This window comes from Pollachius pollachius, assembly GCF_949987615.1.
Source record: "Pollachius pollachius genome assembly, chromosome: 8".
NCBI classification, from domain to species: domain Eukaryota; kingdom Metazoa; phylum Chordata; class Actinopteri; order Gadiformes; family Gadidae; genus Pollachius; species Pollachius pollachius.
In genome coordinates, this window is record NC_136941.1 from 19,417,694 (window position 1) to 19,437,738 (window position 20,045).

Consider the following 20,045-nt stretch of genomic DNA (forward strand, 5'->3'; position numbering starts at 1 on the left):
ATCTGCGTGCTTGGAACTGTCCGCTCGGTCTACGGTCGGAGCAGAGACTGCAGTAAAGCAGTGTAACATAGTGCAATATGATGCTGTATGGTGTAATATAACGGTCCGCCGCAATCATTTAGTCCCCCCCAACACACACACACACAAGTGGTTCTAGCGCCACAGCCAGCCAGTGAGAGCGTGTGGGTGTAGCAGTGGCAGATGTGGAGCCTGGGTGGGTAAGGCGGGTGGGGTTGGGGTGCTTGAGAGAGTGGGGATGTGTGGAGGTGTGCAGGGTTGTAGGGGCAGGGGGCTTTAATGGGTTTCAATGGAAGATTAACTGCTGTAAGAATTCTTTGGTCAGCATAACGGGGCCCCGTGCATAATCAGAGCCCAAGGCCATGGGGGGGGGAGGGGATCGTTACAAATTGCATTTGTGCTCCTCTCCTTAGGGGTCCGGGTTTTTAATTAAGGATATGGGATTTCTTGCCTTTGCCTTGGAGGAGGGGGGGGGGGGGGGGGGGAGTTGAGGAAGAAAGAAAGAGAGAAAGACAAACAGAAAGACAGAAAGACAAACAGAAAGAAAGAAAGAAAAACAGAAAGAAAGAAATTGTTATCGTAATTATTTTAATCGATATGGTTCCACACACACTTAGTGTACACAGAAGTTTCTTGTTCCAGACCACCTCGTTAAAGGTTCTCCCCCCCCCCCCCCCCCCCCCAACTCATTCTCCCAGTGGCATTCTGTTAAATGGAGCGCAGGCTAAGCACCGCTATTTCTTCTTCCCATGTTGCTCAGTTCGGTACCGTTGAATGTAAATAGCTCCCTCCATCTCATCCCACCATATTGGAGTGTGTGCTGTGCCAGCCTGATGGCTCGGTGCTGATACTCCTCCATTAGAGGGCTGGCTTTTCCCTGAAAGACCCCGGTGCAATGCGATACCGCGGCAATTACCGCGACAAAGTCACCGCCGTAGTGTTGCATGTTTAGAGAGGGAGGTGGGGAGCGTGGGAGGGCAGAGGTTTCACACATTTCATAAAAGAGCCTTTGACTAAGCTTTGTGTGTGTGTGTGTGTGTGTGTGTCTGTGTGTGTGTGTGTGTGTGTGTGTGTGTGTGTGTGTGTGTGAGTGCTATGCAATCTCGCTTTTTAAACTAAAGATGTTCATCTTCTTACCAGCTGGTCCCAACCCACCCACCTACTGCCAAACATAAAAAAGGACCTGCTGCACCCACAGGTTGACCTCCTCAAACAGAAAATAGATTATGTTGAAAGTTGAATGAACACATTTATTTGTATTACCACTCTCCAGTGAATACAATAAAATAGTGGGAGCAGCCTCACTCTGTTCACAGTGAATACAGTGCAACAGGGGAAGAGCCTCAGTGAAACGGGGAGAAGCCTCACTCTGTTCACAGTGAATACAGTGCAACAGGGGAGGAGCCTCAGTGGAACGGGGAGGAGCCTCACTCTGTTCACAGTGAATACAGTGCAACAGGGGAGGAGCCTCAGTGGAACGGGGAGGAGCCTCACTCTGTTCACAGTGAATACAGTGCAACAGGGGAGGAGCCTCAGTGGAACGGGGAGGAGCCTCACTCTGTTCACAGTGAATACAGTGCAACAGGGGAGGAGCCTCAGTGGAACAGGGGGAGAAGCCTGTAACATCAGGACTTGTTTCCTGTCAAAGAGCCTTTCAACCGATCACCTGCCTCCCACCAAAACCAAATTGCCTCTCCTCTCCTCTCCTCCTCTCCACCCTTGAGTCACCTGCAATGGATTCCAAAAAGGGAACAAGTGTGACTAAGAGACAATCTTCTTTAGGAAACACTCTGTACCTGTCTGCTAAATTCACAATTGAATGGTTAATCATCGCCCCCATTAAAGCTAAAAGGTGGTTTCTTTTTTTGCGGCTAAAGTGCATTTCTTTCCCCTCTCCCTGTTCCGTCACGACTTTGAATGCTATGCGTTCCACCATTAAGTGGTTCTGTGTGTGTGTCTGTGTCTGTGTATGTGTGTGCGTGCATGTGTATGCAGTTGCTTTGAAGTTTCAGCTGGGAGCATCAGAGTCCGAGAACTGCCAAACCCTGCAGGCATATATTTGTCCATCCATATTCGTTTTCATTTTTCAATGCATGTTTTTTATTTTCCATCTACTTAGCAAATGAAAATCTCCGACATAACTCGCGCCAGTATGAGGGTCTCAAGTTCAAAGCAGGCCAGCTTCCCTCATTGTCTCACCTCGAAAGACCCCTGAACAACGCACATTGTTATCCTTAAGGGTAGTGTTGCCTTGTTTACTTCCATCTCAGCTGGTGGAGCGTGTAGGAACTCTGTTGGAGGAACTGTTTTCTCTGCATATCACTCACATGCCCGTTCTCCATGTGTACTGCTCCATCACCCTCTGTATCGACTCATCCATCTCCGGGCACGTTCATACTTGAAGAAGCACTTTGGGAAGCCGTGCACAAATTGCAACCAATCTCATTTAGAGGGGTTGTCCATTACGTAGTCATATACATTCTGCTCCGCGCAAACCTAAAACCTCAGCGTCCGAGCCAAGTGGCTAATCCTCCTTAGCAGTTGGTGTGACCAGCAGGCCTGCAGGAAGTCGGCTAAGACGCGGTGTAGCAGTGAGTCAGAGCAGAAGCTGCGGACGTTGGCTAGCTAGCTGTATGTTAGCCCCTCAGTGACCTTCGACTGGGTAACCTCGATTAGATCGCCCACGCACCGGCCAACCTGTCTGTCCCGATGTCCGAAGAGCTAGAGTTATCACACTATTACTCACTTTCTCATTCTCTCTCTCCCTCCATCACTTCTTCACTCTCTCTCACTCTATTTTTCTATCGCTCTCTCTCTCTCTCTCTCTCTCTCTCTCTCTCTTTCTCTCTCTCTCTCTCTCTCTCTCTCTCTCACTATCACTCTCTCTCTCACTCCACTCATCTTCCTTTCTCCACTACCATGGCCAGTAGAGATATTTCCATGGCCAGAATCGGCTGCAGCAACACAGACATATCTAAGGAATGGATTTCACCAGTAAGTTCCCTGCTTGTTGCATCCCTGTCCCTGGCCCCCCGGCCCCCCCGGGTCTATCTGAACAGAGGACAGAAGGCAGGCGAGGCCACCGTTCAAATTATTTCCTCTATCTGTGCTATAGCCGACGGTCACTCTTATCAACACACGGCCCTTGTGCAATCTGATTCCCAGCCGAACTTCCAGTGAGTTGACACATTGTTGTGTGTTACGTCAGACCACAGGCTAGTACACTCTTCTGCACAGGATAGGCTGGGACCAGAACCCAGGGCTGTACAACACGGTTGTTTTGGCTTCTGCACAATTGAACGCCTTGAGTGTGTCCTGCTTCTGCAGCATTCTGCTGCTGCGAGGCAGAGCAAGAGCAATGGAAAGCTTTATCTTAAGCTAGTATAACAACTATAAATATTTAGGTGAAGCCATATTGTGCAGATGCATCACTGGGATGTGATTGACAGGCCTTGGAACGTGAATAGCTTTAACCTTGTTTGTGTTCAAGAGAAGAGTACAAAATACACACACACTTGCACTCACACTCGCACACAGTATCAGATAGATGAAGCATCTGGTAGTCGGAGCTTCGGCATGCATCGTCGATTCACATGTGGCAAGCTTATTACATATCACCATGACAACCATGTATGACCATATCGTCACATCATTGTTGGAGTCAATAATCATTAGTAAAGGATTATGCATATGAATTTATTCATTATTTATCACAGGAACATCAATTCTGTCATCTCTTTCTTGATGGTGAAATGACGGAAAGGGGAAAAAAATAATTGTCGCTGACTGAAGCGAATGGATAACAATGTGATTTGTTTTTAGGTTCATGACACCACAGCTAAGCAACATATTGGCTGTTTCGCTAGACAGCAACTTTTAAAAGCGTTGCTGCATTTGGTCTTCTCATAGGGCACGTAAAATGCTTCAGTCACGCTGAAAGTTTCTTTTCAGGTTATCCGTATATCTGTACACACATTTCATTTTTTTAGTCTTTTTTTTTTATTACACTTTTCATTAGCACTCCAATGTGGTTTTCGGCCAGCTCAATCTAAACTTCATGGAGTTATTTTAATTAACTTTGATCTCCTATTCGGTGAAAATTGTATTCAATAGAAGCCAATTATAGAAAGAAAGAAAAAAACATGTGCGCAGCTCTATCTTGTAGCATCAATTTTTCAAAAACTCGTGTTCAATCCCTTGATGCGTGGCTAGCATGCAAAGTTGTAATTCTTAAAGGACCATATGACGAAACGCTGAAGAAGCCTGGGGCTTTGTAACCAAACACACACACACACACACACACACACACACACACACACACACACACACACACACACACACACACACACACACATACACAGCCTCACCCATAAGCTGTTAATGTAGCTGTGACAGTTGGCTTGTCAGAGTCTTCTTCTCCCATCATGGAGGAAGCCCCTGGTTCAGCAGAAGCCCTGACTGCTCACTGAACCCGGCCACAGCCAAGCGGCCCGACCAAGCCTCAGCCACAGAGCCAGCGGCCAATCTCTGGAACTTCACAAACTCCATAATTCAGTCCCCCATCCGGGAGGAGGCCTGAATTCAATATGCTCTGAATGATTGACAAATGCAAACTGTAGGCCCACACAAGGAAAGTAAAGCAATTTGCACACATGCACGCAAGCACACAACACACACACACTCATGCACGCACACACAAGCACAAACACACACAACCAAACTCAAACACACACACACACACACACACACCAAATACTTACACTCACACACACACAATCACACAGGTATACACAAACATCCACTTACACAAACACACATAGACCAATTGAGGCATGCTGCAGTTTTGCTCAAAGTGGAGTTTGACAAAGACCTCCACCCTGCTGGGCCCGGTGATCACACACCTCTTACCCGTCTGGCTGGGAGTCTGCTCCCGTACTAATCTCCGGGCTTCGGTGGCTGCCAGGTGTTCAGAGAGAGGCGGGCGTTTCCTTCCCATCGATCCTTCCCAGCCATCGCCATGGAGATGGAGGGGTGGGGGGGGGGGGGGGGGGGGGGGGGGGGGTGGGGGGGTGGGGGGGGGGGGGGGGGGGGGTGAAGCATAGCTGGTATTTTGGAGGCTCTGATGATATTTACCTCTGATTAATATTTACCTCTCTGAGAGAGAGAGAGAGAGAAAAGAGGTAGGAGAGAGAGAGGAAAGATAGAGAGAGAGAGAAAAGAGGGAGGAGAGGAGAGAGGAAAGATAAAGAGAGATAGAGAGAGAGAAAAGAGGGAGGAGAGAGAGAGGAAAGATAAAGAAAGAGAGAGAGAGAGAGAAAAGAGGGAGGAGAGAGAGAGGAAAGATAGAGAGAGAGAGAAAAGAGGGAGGAGAGAGAGAGGAAAGATAAAGAGAGATAGAGAGAGAGAGAGGCAGCGAGATCTCTGTGCTGCTAGTTAAAGGGAAGGAGATTTGTAAAAAGAGAAAGCAGAATACCAACAAATGTAAATATCAATTTTGATTCTCTCTCCTATACACACACCCCACACACACACACACCCACACATACACAAACACACGCCATGCGCACACGGACACACAAACATGCACACACACGACCCGTGCGTGCACAAACAAACCCTGTGTGTGCACACAAACACGCACAATCACCCACCCATCCCCCCCCCCCCCCACCCCCCCCACCCGCACACACAAAAACACATCCCATGTGCACACACAGACACACACATACACATATACACGGGAAGGATCAGGGAGGATAACTGTGCACGGCTGCTTACTGGCTTCTCTCTGACAACCAGTCATTATAAGCTCAGCTATCTCAGAACATAAATGCTAGGCTATGAAAAGCAGCCTGAATTACAAAACTGCACCCACCCAATATCCATAATACCACACGAGTTTTTAAATGTAATCAGTTTTCGTATTAACCATGTAAGTAGTTACGATTGTAGGGTGGACTTATTAAGAGATGCTATGCATGCTGTGTTCCCAGCCAAGCACCTTAGCCCCTAGCACCATTAACCGACGTCCTCTGCATTGGTGTATGCACATCGAATAAGGCGAGGTGCTTGTCTTTCCGTAGAAGTAATGAACACAAAAGTGTATGCTGTGTGAGATCCTTGATGTGTTGTGGTTGACTGCTTCCTGATTTGTGTCTTTTGGGGGGGGGGGGGGGGGGGGGGGGGGGGGGGGGCTACCAGTCTGCAACACCATCCACAGAACCTTCAACACCATCCACAGAACCTTCTCTGTTTCATTTGAATGGTTGTTTTTGTTCTATTTAATGTTCCTGAGCATCGTTCTCTGTATTCCAACTCTCTTTGCCTCAAACCATATACGGAAACACACACACTCGCACATACACACACACACACACACACACACACACACACATACACTTACACGCACACTCACACACACACTTTTACACTGTCGTGGAAAAGATACAGTATATCTTGATGATAACTCTCTGCCGCTCCCCTTACAGGTGTGCAAGGTGGTCAACAGCACCTGCATGAGCTGCCTTGCCCCCTCCCTGATGGGGGACTACCCCCTGGGCCCGGACACGGTGAAGCACGCCGACGAGTTTGGATTCGTGTTCAACAACGTGCAGGCGCTGCTGGTGTACAACAGCACCAGCTTCCTCTACTACCCCAACCCCTACTTCGAGCCCCTGAGCTCCACCGGGGTCCTAGAGCAGAAGCCCGGCTCGCCCATCATCCTCAAGGTACGGCCCTGGTTCTCCCTGCTGAACCACTGGTCCTGGATCAGGATAGCAGCAGCAGCAGCACCATGTTAAACCACACTGGGCTCTCTCAGTCCGGTGGGCATGTCTGGATGAGCCTGGAGTGAGCCCAGGAAACGGTGTTGAAGTAGACACTTGTGTCCCTGTTGCGTGCGTACAGGGCAGGAACCTGGTGCCCCCCGCCACGGGCGGCGTGAAGCTGAACTACACGGTGCTGATCGGGGACACGCCCTGCTCCGTCACCCTGTCAGAGAGCCAGCTGCTGTGTGAGCCCCCCAACCTGACAGGGCAGTACAAAGTGATGGTCAGTACTCCTTCTTTGTGGGGAACAATGTATGTAGACGGCTTAATTTCTTGCCCTCCTCATCGCTCTCTTCCTTTTAAACTTGGCCAATATACAAAGAACATTAACCCTATGTAAAACAAGGATAGATTACATCTACCAGGTTGAAGCCAATTGCTGTTAGCCACCTGTAGTCACTATTCAGGTAGGTAAAATGGATACACATAAAATGTGAGCAAAACTGATGTTTTGTACATTAATTTAATTACACAAGTTAAATACTATTGTAGCTACTAAGACACAAACAAACTCACATAGGTATATTCCTGTGTGCATGTATTTATATACAGTATATCCATAGTGTATATATATATATACAGTGCATATATTCTGTGTACTGTATGCGTGGAGCTGCTGGCTCCTCGTGGAGGGGTCAGACAGGGAGCAGCAGGGCCTGGAGGAGAGAGGTCAAGGGGTCAGACAGGGAGCAGCTCGCCCCTGCTCTGGCCGTTGAAAGGTTATACCGCAATCCAGTGCAATTATTTCCGCTCAGCTGCTCTCTTATTGAGTGCACAGCCCAGACCCCTGAACCCAGAGCCCGCCTGGAGGAAACTGCATGTGTTTGACCTCCTGCGCGTCCATTTAGGTCCAGTCCTGGATAATGTGGTGTTATTTACTGTGCTTTTTCCCAGACGCCATATTGTGTGTCGAATAGATTCACCTCCTGAACCTTTATTTTGACTTTTGGAGGACATTGAAGCATAATGCACATTCTCCAGGTCATCTCATATCCTGCCTTATGCATGCTAAAATAAACATCCATGAAGGTCTGATGGTTGACCTTTCGACCCCTTCGGCTCGTCTCCCACCCAGGTCCAGGTGGGCGGTCTGCACGTGTCACCGGGCGCAGTCAACATCCTTTCCGACAGCCTGCTCACACTGCCGGCCATCGTCAGCATCGCGGCAGGCGGAGGCCTCCTCCTCATCATCGTCATCCTCGTGCTCATCGCGTACAAGCGCAAGTCCCGCGAGAACGACCTGACGCTGAAGAGGCTGCAGATGCAGATGGACAACCTGGAGTCCCGCGTGGCTCTGGAGTGCAAAGAAGGTGAGGCGGGAGGGCCACCATGTTTGTGTCAGATGATCCAGAGGCTAGCATGGGAAACAGAGGAATCTGCAAGATCATGTTTTGTTTGCTGGGGTTTGGCCCCCTCCTGTTAAGACAGATAGCAGGTTTAATTCGATGACAGTGCAGAGAAGTGCCCATGAGACATTTTGCACACAACCAAGATGGCTGCCGCCAAGGTTGAGCGTCTGTTTGTTCTGCTTCCATCGTGACAGTCCTTAAGGAACCGGGTGGTATTTTACTCTGAAGGAGATTTCAAGAAAGATTTGTTTCCGTACTTCACACAGGATTTGGTGTGTGTGTGTTGGTTTGTGTGTTTGTGTATGTTTGTTAAATAACGCACTGGGAATTCTTCAACATCTTGGTCGACCGTATTGAATGCACCACACAAACAAACAAAAACATACCGCACTATTGCTACCGATAAAATGACTGTGCTCAAAGTATCACAAGGTTCAGCACAAGTTTAAACTCCCTTTTCACAGAGGCTTCATCGTAGGATAAACACAGGTCACTAATAGCACTAATTATGGGTTTGCCCTTTTTAGGGACCTGTTTTATGACACCTCTGTTAAAGGGTGTTGTGCTGAGAACACAGAAGTATTAACAGCTTGACTCCATCCGTGATTCACTCCTTCCTCTTCCTGGCCCGGCGGGCCCAGCTACTGCTGGGATCCCAACAACAACCTCCCGGTTGGCTTCCTCGGGTTGTACATGCAGGGGAAGTTTGTACTGAATTAATTTAAAAAGCCTTTAAATTTTGAAGTCCAAAGAAATAAGTCGGATGTGATGTAACCAAAGGTAGGACAAACGCTGGAACTAGGAGTGGATGGCAAGAGGCATTGCCCCATTCATTAATTCTTTCCAAGGCCAATTGGTTCTCTATTGTCCACGGTCCCTTGAATGTAATTTAATAATCGGAGGACATTATAAAGCAGCCACCTTTCTCTCCTTTTAGGAGAGGAGGGCTTTCCACCTTATTGGTGTCAAGGCTTGACACTCTCTCCATGTTGAGATTGTACTCCCCATCCACTCTTACTGTCACTTACTATAATTTCACATTCAAGTTAGTTTTCCGTTCTGAACGCTACATTATAAAAAAAAAAATCGAGCTGTAATTCTAGGAGAATGAAAATAATTTCCATCTTCCACCCACTCTGGCCGACAGACAGAGCCCGCGGCCCGACGCGGCCCCCCAGCACCAGATGACCCACAACAATGACACCTTGTTAACTTCTCACTAACACAAACACAACCAACGAACAACACACGTTCTCCGTTGGGCCAGGGTTTTTAACAGCAGACAACAGAGGAGTTTGAAATAATTTTCCTTTGACCTTTGACCTGCGGCACAGTGTGAGTCCAACGGCAGTACACAGCACACTGACCTGACCTCTGACCTGACCTCCACCTGCAGTAGACAACAGAAGTGGATTTAGGAGGACCTCCACCTGTAGTAGACCACAGTAGTGGATTTAGGAGGACCTCCACCTGCAGTAGACCACAGTAGTGGATTTAGGAGGACCTCCACCTGTAGTAGACCACAGTAGTGGATTTAGGAGGACCTCCACCTGCAGAAGACCACAGTAGTGGATTTAGGAGGACCTCCACCTGCAGTAGACCACAGAAATGGATTAAGAAGGACCTCCACCTGCAGTACACTACAGCAGTGGATGTAGCTGGACGGTGAGGTGGTGTATGTTTCGGAGAACCATGTTTGCATTTGAAATAGTGAGTAGAGCGTGCCGTGTGTGTATTGCTGTAGTGGCATTGTGGAAGCAGCTTGCAGTGCTGAACCTTTTACAATGTCAGCCTCAATCGACTCACACAGGATTGGCTCCAATACAAATAGAAAAGGAAAATGAATAGCAAAATGAAAATAACACCAATTATCTCCTGCACATAATCCCCCAGATTGGTGAAATTGACAGGCAGATCGCTAGGCAAATACCCAGGACCAGACGCGTGCACCTAGGGACGGAAGGTTCATGTTTTAACCATTAGAGTGCGAGGAGCACACTGCCACAACCAATGGATTTGGAGAGGTTACCTGTATTCCCTGTGCTTTAGTGTGTGTGTTTGTGTGCAGGTGTGTCCATGTGTATGGGCATGCATGGCTGCACGCCCAATGTTTTTGTGTCAGTGTGTGCGTGTATGTATGTGTGTGTGTGTGTGTGTGTGTGTGTGTGTGTGTGTATGTATGTGTGTGTACGGACACATGAGAACCAGACATGTCTCCCTCTCTGAGTGAGGGGACCAGGATGCAAGGGGTTGATTGGTACCTAAGCTGGTAGGGGGGTGATTCTGCTGCTGCTCCTGTGATAGGCTGCTGTCAGGGAGCCCCACCCAGAGGCTGACGCATCACAGCAGCAGAGCCTGACGGGCCGGGAGGACTCAGTCAGGATGGAGCCAATTAACCAGCACTCACCTGCGCTCACACACTGAGACCACATACACACTGCAGGGCACGGCTTTACTGGCCAATTTACTGGCCAGCAGATAAAAATGATTAAAAAGAAATGAGAGTCAGAAGGGTGGCGTGTGTGTGCGTATGTGTTTTGTTTGTGTTTTGTGTGTGTGTGTGTGTGTGTGTGTGTGTGTGTGTGTGTGTACACGTATACGTGTACGTGTGCATGTGTGCGTGTGTGTGTACGTGTATGTGTGTGTGTGTGTGTACGTGTATGTGTGTGTGTGTGTGTGTGTGTGTGTGTGTGTGTGTGTGTATGTGTGTACGTGTACGTGTGTGTGTGTGTGTATATGTGTGTGTGTACGTGTATGTGTGTGTGTCCGTGTGTGCGTGTGTGAGTGTGGGGCGGCGTCTTGTGTGTTTCTTTTTATGAAGTAGGAGCTATGAAATATTGAGTTTTCTGACGTGGAGAGACTATCTTAGGCTTCAACTGTCAGCTTCTTGATGAGACGGTAAACATCACAGAGATAAGACGGATTCACCCAGTTCAGTCTCCAGGGATTGAGGAAGGATTTCATTTTCCTCCTGAGGTCTCTAGATAAAAATGTGCTGCTAATTCTTCCTCTTTCTTTCCTTCTCTCTTTCTTTCTTTCTTTCTTTCTTTCTTTCTTTCTTTCTTTCTTTCTTTCTTTCTTTCTTTCTTTCTTTCTTTCTTTCTTTCTTTTTTTCTTTCTTTCTTTCTTTCTTCTTATACTACTATTCTTTATTCTCCACCTTTCTCTCTTTCTTTAATTTCTGTCTATATCTATACCGTAACCATCTCTCTCTCTCTCTCTCTCTCTCTCTCTCTCTCTCTCTCTCTCTCTCTCTCTCTCTATCACTCAGCCTTTGCGGAGCTTCAGACGGACATCAATGAGTTGACCAGCGACCTGGACCGAGCCGGCATCCCCCACCTGGACTACCGCACCTACGCCATGAGGGTGCTGTTCCCTGGGATAGAGGACCACCCCGTCCTACGAGAGCTGGAGGTATGGGATCCAAGACAAGAGTCACACCTGCTGGCCAGAAAGATAGAGTGAGAGAGAGAGAGAGAGGGAGAGAGGGTGAGGGAAGAGAGAGAGAGAGAGAGAGAGAGAGTCAAGAGGAACCCCTCCCCTGGTTCCTCTTGACCGGGGAAGTCAGTGGACAGCTGGGGGAAAAGATGGAGATGGCATGTATTTTATTAATGTTTATACATGATATGGGGTTCAGAGAATGACTTCACCTGGGACCCACACCATGCTTTGAACGCAGCCTTCTCCTAGCCACTCTGTAAGGCAGGATGTGACACCTTTATTGGGCCGCTGTGTGTTCAGATTGATGCTTCAGACTTTGTATATGCTGGGGCACAACGGTCATTTTATTCTACGCTGGTGCGTACGGTACTTTATTGGGTTTGCCTCGGCAGCAATCATTTCATATTGTATGAATGAAATGTGTCTCTTCGCAAAAAGTGCAGTGTGATGAAATGCATCAGGGAAGTGCTGGAGATCGATCTTTATGGCATGCGATCAATACTTTTCTCAGGTAATGTTAGTGAGAAGCACATTTTGTCGGTACGCTTCAGTTTATGGTTCAGTGAAATACATCCCTTTCAGTGCTTTAAAAAAGAAAGAAATGGCCCATATGTGAAACAAGGTCAACATCAACCATCATTTCACGGGAGTCCTTTTACATTTCCCGGGCATTTCTCCTCAGTCATGGCTTTTTCTGAGTTCTTTCCCTCTCTATTTACTTTTATGGAGAGTGAGTTGTAGTTTCATATTCAGGACATGTATTTGTTGATACTCCTTATGAAAAAGCAGGTTTAGGCGTTAATGCATCTAGTTCAAGGTTGCCCACAGGTAGACTGCTGGGGATCCGAACCCAGCACCTTCAGGCTTCAGGTCAAACTGACCCTAACCACCACCTCACCCTCTCTCTCTCTCTCTCTCTCTCTCTCTCTCTCTCTCTCTCTCTCTCTCTCTCTCTCTCTCTCTCTCCCTCTCTCTCTCTCTCCTCCCTCTCTCTCTCATCTCTCTCTCTCTCTCTCTCTCTCTCTCTCTCTCTCTCCCTCCCTCTCTCTCTCCCTGGCCCCAGGTGTCTGGGACTGGGCAGCAGGCTGTGGAGAAGGCCCTGAAGCTGTTCGGCCAGCTGATCAACAACAAGGTGTTCCTGCTCACCTTCATCCGCACGCTGGAGATGCAGCGCTCCTTCTCCATGCGCGACCGCGGCAACGTGGCGTCGCTCATCATGACGGCGCTGCAGGGCCGCCTGGAGTACGCCACCGACGTGCTCAAGCACCTGCTGTCCGACCTCATCGACCGCAACCTGGAGAGCAAGAACCACCCCCAAGCTGCTGCTGCGGAGGTAGGACCCCCCCCAGACGCCGACACAGACAGTGCAATCAGTGCTGACGGGTCGCCATGGAGACGAGGCACGGCGGTGGTGTCAGGCGGGCCGCCGGTCGTGATGAGGCAGGCCGTGGCCGTGTCACATCTTCTGATTAAAAGAGAAGGATCAGACTTAGGAGATATAGTGTCGGAGCTTACTTTGACCTTCTCACGTCTAGCACTTTGAGCTTGCAGGAGCCGAATGCAGCGTCACAGCGTGAAGGTGAAACAGGAGAAGGTGATTAAATAGATACCGGGGACAGCACCGCCTTTATACAACTCTTTACTTACCCACAGAACACGCCAGACAGATGTGATTAACACTTGTTTATAGTATATAAATAACAGCAATAATTAAATGTCAACCCGGAAAAAGTAATGTGCATAGGTATATATCTCCTCCAGGAGTTGTCAAATGAAAGCGTTTAAAACAGACTTAAGGACGATTTCTATTGTATCCTGTGAATAGACTCAGAGAATGTTGTATTTGATTCATTAATTCAACTCTTTTTCGCTCTGTCTTGTTGTTCTAGTGCTTCTCTGTTTTTGAACACCCATTGTCCCCGCTTAGCATTTCCCTTATTAAGTAAGGACAGAGAAAGGAGCACAGCGTGTACTGTGTGCCGAGAGGTGCGGCCTCACATGGCTAGGTTCTGTGTGGAGGTGGGCAGAGAGCGAGTGGAACTAGCAGCACTCTGTCTGCTCTCTCTGCTGCCTCTTCCTCAGTCCAAGCCTCTTCTTCTTCCACACTTTGTCTCACGCTCCCTCTCTTCCTGTTTTTTCTCTTCAACCACTAATTTCCTCCCTCTTGACACACACACTGTCACTCTTACTTATTCTCTGGGCTGCTCCTCCTTATGAAAGATTTAGCAGAATCGGCTCAACTTAACTCTCTCCCTCTCTCTCTCTCTCTCTCTCTCTCTCCCCCATCTCTGCACTACACCTTGTTTAGAGGGCCTGCCTTGCAGGGCGGGATGGGGCTGAGCTGCTGAATGTTTGAACACCCTCAGGTTAGAGAGTCCTTCGGCCGGCCGTCCTTGGCCCTACGACGCATTAGCGACCCAGTAGGTGGAGGGACCTTTATTAAACCTTCCCGCCGGACGAGGGGCCCCGTGACCCGGGCCCCGGGAGGTCATACCGCCTGAAGGTGTTGGGAGAGAGGGTGTGTACGTGTGTGTCTCCAAGAAGCAGTTTGTATGTGTGGGCACATGCACGGGTCTGTGTGAAGCTGTGTGCGCCGCGTGTGTGTGTCGGTTCATGTGTCTGTGAGACAGCCCCCCCCCCCCCCCCCCCCCCCCCCCCCCCCCCCCCCCGCTGGGATGTTAATTTAGGACGGAGCGCACTCTGTGATGAGGTCAGACATGATGAACAGCAGCCCGGCCAGAGAGGGAGGGAGATAGACAAAAAGAGAGAGGGAGAAGAAAAACAGACTCCAACCGAACCCGGCGATGAAGCTGTTGTTTCACACAACGCCCCCCACCCCCCAAATGATTCATTATTCTGTCCCATTAGAAGCACAGCGGTGTGTAAAGCTGGACTCCTACAGGGCCCCAGCCTGCAGGGCCGGGCATCCCGTGGTCTTTAGATTACACTCCCCCCGCCCCGCCCCACCCAGCGTAAGGGATTATCGACTTCACGAGGAGCAGGTTGGCTTTGTGGCCGGCGTCCACACCGACTGCTCCTGCGTTTCTTCTCTTCCCTAAAGCGGTTCCATGAGCGATGAGGGCGGCTCCATGGGCTGGCTCCACGGGCCGGTTCGCGGGCGCGTGCGGGCGCGTGCTCCTTCTTCCCTTCCTTCCCTCTCGAGATGATGTGATGAAGGTCCATTAGGCACGTCTCTGCGGCATGTTTGTGCTAGCGAGGGCGGCCTGGCAGCACTTTGCTGCTGTCTTGCTCTCGCTGCCTCTGGTTGTTTAAATCTTTATCTTATTTCGGGGTAGCGGTATATGTGGCAAAATATGCATCAGGATAAGGCCAGTTTAATGTCCTTAACTCTTGCCCACCGCAGATGTTTCCAAATGTAAGAACTGTGTGCGTTGTGGGAGAGGTAAAGCATGTCAGGGGGGGACATTGGAGAAAATAGAAAAAAGCATATTCATTTGGTATATCCAGAGTGTGTGGGTAGCAGCGGTACATATTAGTACCACACACATCTTTCTGAAGACGCAGATGTAAAATTATCCTTTCTATAGGATCAATGTGTATCCACTCTGGGGGTTCAGGAGCTAGCCAGCCACTTGAGACCAAATTACCAAACATGTATCAGAAATATAAACATTTCCTAAAAACAATGTGGAAAACTACAATTGCAACTCAGTGTTGAAATATATGTTTTACCTCTTTGTGAAACTCTGCCCAGAGAGGAGTGATCACTGGACACTCCCGAAATAAACGCCTGCGATTGCCTTTCTGAAACACACAACGTCTTTGACGTTTGGCTTGGCCTCCAGCTAAATGGGCTCTCTGCTTCGGTGGGATAAAGAAAACAATAAAACACCTTCACCCTGACGGAACACCTCAGAGCTGGTGCATTTCAAATGTAATGTACACACATCCAGACATCCTCGTTTTCTATTGAACGATTTCTTTCTCTCTGTCATGTATATTTAATGTATCCGAGAGTTTGGTATTCTTTGTCATTAGGGCCTTTGCAAAATCTAGAGATAGCACCCTAATTTAAATACTTTTTGTAGGCAGTGAAGAGTATTCTCAATATTGGATCTGTTTTTTGCTAATATTATGTTCAAAATACTTCTATGATACTCTCGCCTGAGGTTTTCAAAGTCATTACATTTTCATCCCTTCCTCTTTTTCACTACAAAGAGAGAGAGAGAGAGAAAAGGAGATAGAAAAAGGGAGGAGGAGAGGAAGAGAGAGAGAGAAAAAGATAGAGAGAGCATGCTTAATATTTATACTCGTACATCTCTCTCATCTCCTCACTTATAATAGGAATCAATTTGTCCTTGTGTTGTTGATGCATGCGTTAATGCGTGAGGGTGACTATGTCGGACCTAGAAGTATTCCACATACACTGTTAAACCAACAGAAGAATTATAAAACAATTCACATGTAAATAAAAACCAGTTTGACAGCGCTATGACAACATAACATCCCATCAGGGCCATACCCGCTCCTAGCGACTGCGTCTCCATGAGATGTGTGACCCATGAAACCTGAGTAATGGGATGTCAGGTTGACACAGAGAGTCAGAGACCAGAGACACACAGGGACACACTTCCTGTCCTCATTCATATTACAGGGGTCCTGTTGGGGAGCAGCAGAGCACTCCCAACCACAACCAGGTTTTATCCCAGGGATGGAACACGGTCACCAGCTGACACACTACTCCGCTACCTTCTCTCCCACCTAAATAGCCTCATCCGCCCGTGTTCCAGTGTGTCTTCATGGGGGGATAATTCACCCTGTCACCCTGGGCTGGTTGGAGCATTTGTGGTATGCTATCAGGCTGGTGGTGTGCTACTCAGGATCAGCAAGGTGTAATATTTTATTTGTCGACTGTCACTTCCTCGAGAGTGACAGTGACATTAAATAATAATAAAAAAAGAACACATTTTGGTTGATGCCAAGGACGGAATTTGTGGAAGGATTTGAATGTCCATGCACCACTCTATTCAGTAGAGGTTTAACTGAATACATTCAGGGCAGCATCAGAAGGTCGGTAAGAAATCCAGAAAAGCAATTTTAATCGATCTGTGGGAATGGTCGCTAGGCAAATGGTTACACACTACACAGCAAGCGGAACGTATTGGCCAATTATAGTGTTTGTGTGTGTGTGTGTCTGTGTATGTGTGGGTGTGTGTGTGTGTGTGTGTGTGTGTGTGTGTGTGTTGTGTGTGTGTGTGTGTGCGTGTGTGTGTGTTTGTGTGCGTGTGTCTGTCTGTGTGTGTGTGTGTGTGTGCTTGCGTTTGGTGCTTGTGTGTGATTATTCTTTGTCAGAACTTGTCTTGTGGAATTCTCTTCTCTCTTCTTATTGTGTTCAGTCCCATCTCAACATTGCACCAGAACATCATTACTGGGTGCTGGCCTTGGACCACAGATCATTCACATGGCTTCCTCCGTGGGCTTGGATCACATTAGAATGCATTCTCCTCTACAGAACAACACTTTAGAACATGTTCTTCCCTACTTCAAAACAAAGAGCCTCCATGGCTTTCTGGGTAGTTGAAGTCTTGAGATGTCTGGAAATGTTTCTCCGCTCCTCTGTCTCAACAATAAAAGGTCTTTAGCTCACAGACTCGAGCAATTCCCTGAAAGCGTTTGAAAGCAATTCTTCCAGCTTTGGCAACGTGTTTGAGTTCACTTATTTATATCATTTGTTTCTCTATCTTTATTTCTCAATATTCTCCAGCATTAGTGAAATTGGTAACCTTTACGTTGCTCTCATCTGTCTTCCTGTATGGCCTTTTTCATTTACAACCTACCCACCAATCTGCCTCAGAATGTGTCTGTTGTGTTGCTGGTTTTCTTTTAAGCTGTTCTTGAAAGTCTCTCTCTCTCTCTCTCTCTCTCTCTCTCTCTCTGTCTCTCTCTCGTTCTCGCTCTCTCTGTCTCTCTCCCTCCCCAATGTTCTCTGTGGTTTTGTCTCGTCAGCTGTCCTGCTGGCTAATGTTCTTCTAATGGAATCACAGAACATTGGCTCTCTATCACCTTGAGACTTTTCAATCTTGCCGTGTTGTTATTATTATTATTCTTATTTAGTTTCCTTTTTCTCCTCAGCGTATCCCGTAATGGGGTCCGTGGCCGCGCTGATCAACCGAGTGCGGCCCCATTATGCTCATTCCAATTCAAACGCCTATCTGCCATTGAAATGATGTGTGTTTATGTATGCGTGTGTGTATGTGTGTTTGTGTGTGTGTGTGTATGTGCTGCCCTTGCACTGCGTGTGTGTCTGTGCACATGAGGGGCTGCTCTTAGACATTCTATAGTAGGATAATGACATTCTGATGTTCATCATTGAAACTCAATTAATGGAGCGGGGACAGCAGAGGCTGACGACGAAGAGGAGGAGGGCAGGGGGGATGAAGGGGCGGAGGAGGAGGAGGGAGGGAGAACAAAGGCGACGGGGGCTCCCTCATGTTGCATTCAAATGGCAGATATATGAGGGCGGGGGGGGGGGCACACACAGCATCCCACATTAAAAAATAGAAGAAAGAAATAAATGATTTGACTTCCTACTCAGGGACTTGCTGAGCTTATTACAAAAGCTTAATGGCTTCCATTAACTTCTAACACACTCACAGCCGTGCACAAGCTGTGTGTGTGTGTGTGTGTGTGCGTGCGTGTGTGGGCGTGGCCGGAAGTGGGTGTGGATATGTGTGTGTGTGGGAGTGGGAGTGTGCGTGTGTATGTGTTGGTTGTGGGATATTCTCCTAGAACGATAGAGAGCAATTACAAAGGGATTTGGGGTAATGTGTATTGAAGAAAAAAACAACACAAGGTAGGGAATTAAAACAATCTGAACGTGGTTTCTTACGTCTGTGCTCTTTGTTGCCTTTTGCCGACGGCGGCAGATCCTCCCCGATAACATCGGCGTCAGAGCTGAGAACAACCCACGCCACACACTCTCTCCCAGCGCTGAAGAGATCGCCCCATCCCAACGTCAACCCCCATCCTCCCTGTATGGCATAGCTATAAATATTGAATATGGCTTGTCTGAAATACATGCAGACAAACAGCAGGGAAGACTCTAGTGATTCTCTCTTCTGAAGCCAAACACCTCAAAGCCGACCCTAAAGATCTCATACGTGTGTTTCGCCCCCCCGTCCTCCCACTCACTCCGACTCGTGCCGCCTCCTCCAGAGTCCGGCTCTTGGCCATTTAAAAACGCGGGTAAAATGCAATTATCCCTCTGCTGTATAATGGCCTCAATCTGCCTCTCTTCTCCTTTCAGAGCATGAATAGGATCATCCCTGTTTCTCTGAGGAGACACAAAGACCTCCTCCATTATGGTTAATCAGGCCGACTCAGGACTTAACCACACACATTTGTGCACACACATGCATACATGCAAGCACATGCACACATGCACACACATGCACATTCATGGAGGCATGCACATATTCATACATGTTAATCATTTCAAAACAAGCCGATGTCTGTATGCTTGTTAATTTAAAATGCCTTTTTATTTTTGTGATTGCCGTGTGTTTTGTGCATGTATGTGTGAGTTTATTTTAGTGTGTGTGATTTGCCAAATTTCTCTGCATTCATGTAAGCGAGCTAGCCATGAGCAGGTTCAAAGACATTGGAATTCATCTTAGGTGTTGGGGCTAACCCTTTCATCTGAACTTGCGCGCTCCTCAATAATTCCCAGCTGGCCCCTCTCTCTCTCTCTCTCACTCTCAATCTCACTCGCCCTCTCACTCTTCACCCTCCCCACTGGTTTTGAATTATCCTGTAATAACTGCAACTTCTGGCACACTTATCTGTGGGCTCCCTGTAATTGCATTGATGATGAGGGAGAGCGAAACACTGCGGAAGTATGCGAAAACACACACACACACACACACACACACACACACACACACACACACACACACACACACACACACACACACAGACAATCTTCCTCTTAGCTCCTGGGCTTTCTATACTGTAGTCCCTGTACACGGATATCTGCACATGAATGCAGAATCTGTAGGCAACGGGACGATACTTGGGAATCTGAAGCATTCTGGTTTCAATTTGTAGTCTGATGAGAATTGACCAATCACTTTTGATATCCGTAATCTGGTATCCCTCTTCACCGGAACCCCAGAAGTATTGCCCGTTGTTCACAGATGTAAATCGCCTTCAGATGATAGACATGCTTTCAGATATAGTCTATACAGTAACCCATGGTTCACCCTGAGCAGCGATGTCTCTGTGACTGAGCAGGCTGAGCATAGAACTGAGAGGCAGACGGAGAAGAGAGAAGCTATGATGCTGTGCTCTGTGTCTGGTGTTTGTGTGTTTCAACTCGAAAAAGCTGAGGACTGCTGCCGAAGCCCCACTGATCTCTTGATCTAAATCATATATGTGCATCCATATACAC

The 20,045-nt window shown here is 48.0% G+C and overlaps 1 protein-coding gene across 1 annotated transcript in view; it reads left to right on the forward strand.

Annotated features, from left to right (window-relative positions):
* plxna2 (plexin A2) overlaps positions 1–20,045 on the forward strand; it is a gene marked incomplete at its 3' end in the record, with an annotated part of 183,766 nt that overhangs the window by 144,501 nt on the left and 19,220 nt on the right. The window contains 6 exon segments of the mRNA XM_079741140.1: positions 6,507–6,746; positions 6,925–7,068; positions 7,921–8,155; positions 11,466–11,608; positions 12,699–12,947; positions 12,949–12,968. Coding sequence (XP_079597266.1) covers positions 6,507–6,746; positions 6,925–7,068; positions 7,921–8,155; positions 11,466–11,608; positions 12,699–12,947; positions 12,949–12,968 — 1,031 coding nt within the window.